General features: G+C 39.5%; 1 protein-coding gene across 2 annotated transcripts; it reads left to right on the top strand.

The window, feature by feature from the left end:
* The first annotated feature begins 211 nt into the window (after positions 1 to 211).
* Positions 212 to 6,584, top strand: znf346 (zinc finger protein 346). Of its 2 annotated transcripts, none has more exons than XM_046868626.1 (7): positions 212 to 363; positions 710 to 813; positions 1,657 to 1,752; positions 2,207 to 2,366; positions 2,474 to 2,695; positions 3,504 to 3,603; positions 4,138 to 6,584. In XM_046868626.1, the coding sequence occupies exons 1-7, from the start codon at positions 306 to 308 to the stop codon at positions 4,280 to 4,282; spliced, it is 885 nt and encodes a 294-aa protein (XP_046724582.1). In that variant the 5' UTR covers positions 212 to 305; the 3' UTR covers positions 4,283 to 6,584. The 2 variants fall into 2 exon arrangements, with proteins under 2 accessions (XP_046724582.1, XP_046724583.1); XM_046868627.1 differs by having other exon boundaries at positions 213 to 363; positions 2,207 to 2,360.
* The last annotated feature ends 278 nt before the right edge of the window (positions 6,585 to 6,862 follow it).

Raw genomic sequence — 6,862 nt, 5'->3', positions numbered from 1 at the left:
TCAAGATTTTTAATGTCATTGTTTGTTGTTTAAAGATAGTATTTCAGCTATTCCCAGAGAAATTAAAATGTAAAAAAAAAAGGGTTAAAAACAAACAAACAAACAAAATACACATCTTTTTTCTTCTTCATTGAACGTAATTTTATTTTCAAGCTACAGTATATCATCTGTTGCACGTGTTAGATGCGAACAACAAAGCGCATGCGCAAACGATTGTGCCGCTCAGCCAATGACAACGGAGGAGGAACGATTAGACGGAATGCGGGTGGGGAACATAGCGTACAGCACACCGCCTTTTGTTGAACATGGCGACCCGAGGACCGAATGGAGATCTTCCTTTTTTACCTTCAGGGGCAGCGGAGGGTAAATAACCACACACGCTTTTACATCCAACATAATATAAATTAAACTTTAATGCACGACCTGTAAAATTATAGGTGAGCTAGGGGTTTAATTGAGCGGAGGGTAATGTACCACACGAAAGCTGGCTAGCCTGTTAGCATGAAGCTAGTAACGGAGACACCACAAGGTCGCTGCGCGGTTCAGTAACGTGTCTGTGGGGTATTCGAGGTTTTATTTAGATTTAAGCAGTAAAAGAAGACGTGCAAAGGAAGTAAAATCGAGCCGTTTGTAGGAATAAATGGAGTAAATGTTATTCCTGCTGCTTATTCTGTTTTATTCAACAAGTCCATTTTTTTTCTTGTTTCAGTGAACCGAATGATTCAGGAGAACGGCGATCTGTTTTCCGAGTCTCAGTGTCGGGTGTGTAACGCGGTCCTCATCTCCGAGTCCCAGAAACTCGCACATTACCAGGTAAAAACCTGCTTTATATTTCACCACGATGAGCCCAATGTGTGTGTGTGTTCAGGAATGGGTTCGCTCTAGATTGCTCTGTAACGTGCGAATCGATTCACGGATTCGGTTTATAGCGTCCATTCAGAGTGCAGTTTTATAGAGTCGATTCTCAATACCGATTCATGGAGTCAATTTATAGTGTTGATTTACCGAGTCGATTTGAAGCGTCGATTCAGGGATAATACATATTGCAGATTTATGGTGCTAATACTGTAGTGTCGATTCACGAAGTTGATTCATTGCGCCGATTAAAGGAGTCGATTTAGAGTCGATGCATTGATTCAACTTGCACTTTTATTCTTGGGCTGCAACAAACAATTATTTTGATTATTTTGACGATTTTTTTCACTTATCTATCTCTATCTATCTATCTATCTATCTATCTATCTATCTATTTTTTATTTGTTGTTTTGTTTAAAAAAAAACTATATAAAACCCTTTTTCAGTGTATTTATGTATAGAAGTGTAATTGTAGTGGCTGCTTATCCTTTGTCTCGCGTTTAATATAAAATGTTCTGATGACTTGGGACACACTTTTTCCTGCTGTCGGTTTGCCTGCACTCTCCTCTATTTTTCAAGCGACTGTGTTACCTTTCTGTCATGCTAACCTGTAACTTGAGCAGCCCAACTAATCGATAGCGGCATTCGATGACAACGAATTTCATTATTGACTATCGTTTTATCGATTAGTTGTTTCAGCCCTAGTCGATTCATAGTGTCAAATCATTAAGTCGATTCACAGAGTCGACTCAGTGCTGATTCACAGTGCCGATTCATTCGTTGTGCTTTATGTCTCTCCAGAGCAAGAAACATGCAAGCAAAGTACGACGCTACATGGCGACCCATGAGGATGAACCGTTTGCAAAGAGATTCAAATCCTCGTCACATGATGCAGAAGTAAGGGAGTGACTTTAATTTTATTTTTTTACAGAGTTCATTTGATGGCACAGTTCTCTCCTTCTCCTGTGCTCTACTCCACCTCAACGCACCGAGCGTCTGATGAGTTATGACCCGTATAATTAGTCAACTCCTGCAAGACAAACTAAATGTAAAAGCTATTTTTTTATCTTTCTAGATGTTGTGCAGCTGTTTCAGCTCCCTATTCAGCACAATTAGTGTTTTTAAATGAGAACTGCAAGAATAAAGTCTATTGGGGCAGGTACCATGCTGCCCCATATTTGGGACAAATGCAGTGAAGTGATGTGCTGGTTATTTTCCGATTTGCAAGAAATAAAAAATACAAACGAATCCAGAATCAATCAGGATACAGACCTGAGTAATCGAGTCGAGTGTTTAAGTGACGCCACTGGATTTATGTATGTTTTATGTATGATGATCTTGTTTCCTGCAGAGTGGCGAGGTCTTGCAAAGTGATGGGGATAAATACAAATCCTGCCTCGTGTGCAACATGAACTTTTCGTCTGCAGTAGTGGCCCAATCTCACTACCAAGGCAAAGTACACGCCAAGAACATTCGGTTAAAAAGCTTCGGCGTGCAGGCACCTGGTACAAGTACGACCCGGTTTGGTCGGATCCTTATCTCTATATTAGGAATTCAGATATTGCATTTGAAACCGTGTTTTTTTTTTTTTTTTTTAAATGTGTGTTCCTGTTTTCAGTTGCATCCATACCTCAGCCGACTGTAAAAGTGAAGAAGCTTGATGTACAGAGTAACGAAGGAAAAGGCCCCGCTGCTTCTGACCCGAACCGATTCTGCAACATCTGTCAGGCTTCTTTCAACAATCCAGTGATGGCTCAACAACACTACAGTGGCAAGAAGCACAAAAAACATCTGACCAAGCAGAAACTCATGGAGACCTTCGGGCCTTCCACCACACCAGGTGAGCAGCATGGGGGAAGGACCATAGGGTGGGTAGCGTATCTGTAATTTCCTTAATAAAACGATGTACAGACACTTAAACTTATTAATAAATATAATACGTTGCATACTTTTGACTGACCAAAAGGTCGGCTATACTTGCAGTTGCCTTTAAGTTGAGCAAAAGCAAAAAAAAAAAAGAGATTGAAAATCATTTGTTGCATTTGATCTTGGTGTGAATTCACATTTTTACAATTACTGATATGATTCACCCCCGTTAGGATTCAGTGCGATCTGATTTCCATTCGATTCAACACAACGCTTCAATGTCATTCCTTTGGTTCAGACAGACAGACAGACAGCAAATCAAGTGCCTTCTGACAATCACAAACAGGCCTTTTTAGGGCAAAAAAGATGAAATAAACAATGTTATTTTCCTGTGCTGTCTCCAGGAAAATGCAGCTCTACCTCTGCCATGTTAATCTGTATTCTATGTGACTCTCAGGACACGCCTCCTTAGTGCTGCGACACGTCATGTTCACGTAGCAGCAGTGGTGCCGAGAGAATGCGCTCGAGATTTGGTGACTTTCTAAATAATAAAAAAAAACGTGCGCATCTACTAATAATTATATATAAATAAATATTTTTTTACCGGTGCAAATATGTTCGAAGCGATACAAAGGCCAACTCGCAAACGTTTTTAAATCGATGCATCACATCGTTAACTTTGTGTGTGTGTGTGTGTGTGTGTGTGTGTGTGAAAGATTTTACAATCCTACATCATAATCTTTGAGTACGATGAGAGTGATTGTTAATCTTTCTCCTTTCAGCCTCTACAGTAAAAGGCTACCCGTGTACCATGTGCAATATCGAGCTCAATTCCGTGGAACAGTACCAGGCGCATATCAGTGGCGCCAAACACAAGAACCAGTACGTATACGCTCACTCCTAACCATAAGTAAAGTCAGGTACTGATGAAGGGCGAGAAGGTGAGCAGGTCTGGGGTGCAGTCAGCGTTCACATTCATCATCTTCAAAAAGCTCTTCCACGCCAACCCATGTAAAGCAGATCTTAATGGAGTCTGCTTTGTGCATTGAGACATTGTCATGCTGGAACAGGTTCAGATCCCCTAGTTCTAATGAAAGGAAAATTTCATGCACCACATGACACAAAGGCATCCTATACAATTATGTGCCTCCAAACATTGGGCTAAGCTTTTGGGAAGTACCACATATGTCTGGAAAGATAAGGTGTCCCAATACTTTTGACAATGTAGCGTAGGTTGGGTATAAAAAGCTCAATGTAGCCGACATCATGTTTCTTTTGCAGATGATTTTTATATATATATATATATATATATATATATATATATATATATATATATATATATATATACAAAAAATATATAAAGTGCACGTTTACTGACTTTTCTGTTTTCTTTTCTTTTTTTTCATTGCCTACCAGCATTCGACTCAAGGAAGGCGGCAATTCCACCGTGAGCCCTTTGGGGAAAAAAAAGCCGGACTATGTGTACGGATATAACCAGCAGCAGCAAGTCCAGGAGGACTGGGGCAGTTTAAAGCAGGACTATGAGTCAGGAGGCCTGTAAGGCCCTGACCCGCCCCGCCCCCGGCCTGCCATGACCCGACCCACCTCACCTCTCCTTCATCACCAACTACACGACAAGCTGCTTCTGTTAATGAAAAGGCGACATTTTCCTTTCACTACACCAGATCTCGCTCCAACATCCGCTCTTTATATCGTATACGGTGTTGTCACTCTGAGGTAGACGATTAACCTTCATACTAATGTTTATATATATATATATATATATATATATATATATATATATATATATATAAATAAATAAGAGTATAATCTTATAGTAATACGTTAGAGTTCAAAGGTTCCCTGAAACGAAGCTGTATAACGACTGAAATTATTCCTGGAAGTTCAGCATAGTTTTTATTTTTCCTTCCCTCCCTGCTGTACTTTGGTCTTCTGAAACCGGAGTTGTGCAAGAGTTAAATTATTTAATAATTAAAAAAAAAAAAAAAAGTTCTCGTTTTACCTTTTGTTTACTCTCAAGCTTTGTAGATTTTATGTTCTGTTTTGTAAGAGCTTCTTGTTTTGATCTTTTTATTTTTTATTTTTATCTTGTTCATGTTTTATGTTAATGTGACGTCATTGCTATATTCGTCCAATAGGGAGCAGTAGAGAGCTGTTGTATTTTTTTTTATTTTTTTTTATTTTGGGGGTCACGTTTCATCACTGTGTGTGTGTCTGTGTACACGCACACCGAGGTGTCAAAATTGAACAATTGCTTGTTTAATTATCTTTTTAAATGTCTTTTTTTTCTGTCCTGTTTCGTGCAGGATTCTGCTGATGACATTCAGACTTAAAAGAGGGAAGAATATTTTTAAGAGTGTGTTTGTGTGTGTGTACACTGTTTTGCTTATGGGGTACCAATTGCTTTCACTAATCTCTAGTTACAGTATGAATCGCAAAAGAATCATAAGTGCACAATATCATGATATTGATATTGTATCGGTCAGCCTTACAGCGGAGTCGTCCTTGTTGAGTTCTGTTACATTTGAACAGAAGTTTGTGGACATCTGATGATAAGCTGGGTTTGAGCATTCCATTCCACATTTTAGTCCCCATTTGTTATTATAATGAGCTCCACTCTTCTGGGAAGATGTTCCACTAGATTTTGTGGAGATTTAAGGCTGTTAGTAAAGTCAGCCTTAGGTGAGGAGGCCTGGAGTGCAGTCAAAGTTTACATTCATGGTGTTCTAAAGGGTTGGAACGCTATAGCAGCAGATCTTCCACACACTTTCTGCTCATGGAAAGCAGAGTTTCGTGGTGCAGGCTTTGTGCACAGGGGCATTGTCATGCTGGAACCGGTTCATGTCTCCAACTTTGTGAAAACCACATATGGCTCATTGGAAAGTCAGGTGTCCCAGTACCTTTGTCCATGTATTGTGTGTGTGTGTATGTATTATTTAATACAAATAAGCAGCAGCTCAACCCAAAAACACGTGTACACACACCTCACAGCCTTTTGCTAGAATCTCGCATTTAAGGAAGAAGTCATCAGTACGACTCTGTATGTCTCGTTTTGATTTATCGTGCTGTATTTGTGTTCGTACGTCATGCTGAAGGGCGAGTTCACTCGTCTTCTCCCAAGGTTATATATGGACCGACGTGTACACCGTTAAATGTAGCAGGACCTTTCGATAGTATTCTCCGATAGCCTGGACTCAAAGCGTGCTCAGGCAGATGGAGGTGCAGGATTTTCCCGGAGTTGGACTCAAAAGTAAATTCTCATTTTAGTTTGTGGGGACTGTGGGAATTTCCTCCGAAGGGGCCTGAAATTGTATTTTTATTTATTTTTTTTTTAAACATAAATAATTTCACAAAAATAAATAAATAGTGAAACGACAGAATTTCCCAAGACCTATTAGTGTTAAGACTTAAACGCAAAAGCAGGACCTTGAGGTGGTCCATGAGTTTTCTTTGCTGCTTCATCCACCAGAGTTCTTCTGTAAACAAAATAATGACTACTAACCCTTTCCACTGTACTATTAAATACCAGGCCTAGTTCTGTAGGATATTAACATACACTCCTGGCAATGTGAAAGGCTTGTGTCGTCAACAGAACTGACCATGTTGCATCATCAGAGAAATTTATCGTACAGGAAACATCTGCACAGATGTTCGATTAAAATATAGGGCTGTATAAAATGCTGCAACGAGAAGAAAAAAAACGTGCTGCGTTGCCTTATGGGTCACGTATTAGCGTAGTGTCATGATGTGTTGTCTTTATTTTTATTTTGGTAATACATTGTGAACACCGATTAGTCTGTGTTTTTTTTTTTGTTCAGTAAATTGTTTTCAGAAAAAGAAAATGCTTTCTGGTGTTTTTTTTGTTTGTTTACTTTGAACAGGTATTTTTGGTTTCGTCCTCTAGATGGCACCATTGGCTTCTAATGTAAATGTCATGCAAAAATGCCATGATGTTATATGATGTGATTGACCCACTGTGTGTGTGTGTGTGTGTGTGTGTGTGTGTGTGTGTGTGTGTGTGTGAGAGAATGGATCCTGTCCCCATAAACCACCTAACAAAATTCAGTACTGAAGTCTTAAGCACCCCAAACCCCCTTTCATTTAGGCCTCAATGGTACAT

The sequence above is a fragment of the Silurus meridionalis genome, chromosome 15 (genome assembly GCF_014805685.1).
Source record: "Silurus meridionalis isolate SWU-2019-XX chromosome 15, ASM1480568v1, whole genome shotgun sequence".
Classification (NCBI taxonomy): domain Eukaryota; kingdom Metazoa; phylum Chordata; class Actinopteri; order Siluriformes; family Siluridae; genus Silurus; species Silurus meridionalis.
Note: the sequence above shows the minus strand (reverse complement) of the source record. Positions and strands in the feature narration are given on the sequence as shown.

What these genes read in the sequence shown, in the direction of transcription:
- znf346 (XM_046868626.1), top strand. Translation starts at nt 306, where the DNA reads ATGGCGACCCGAGGACCGAATGGAGATCTTCCTTTTTTACCTTCAGGG. An exon ending in CCTCGTCACATGATGCAGAA is followed by an intron (nt 1,753 to 2,206) that starts GTAAGGGAGTGA and finishes TGTTTCCTGCAG; the next exon opens with AGTGGCGAGGTCTTGCAAAG. An exon ending in GGCGCCAAACACAAGAACCA is followed by an intron (nt 3,604 to 4,137) that starts GTACGTATACGC and finishes ATTGCCTACCAG; the next exon opens with CATTCGACTCAAGGAAGGCG.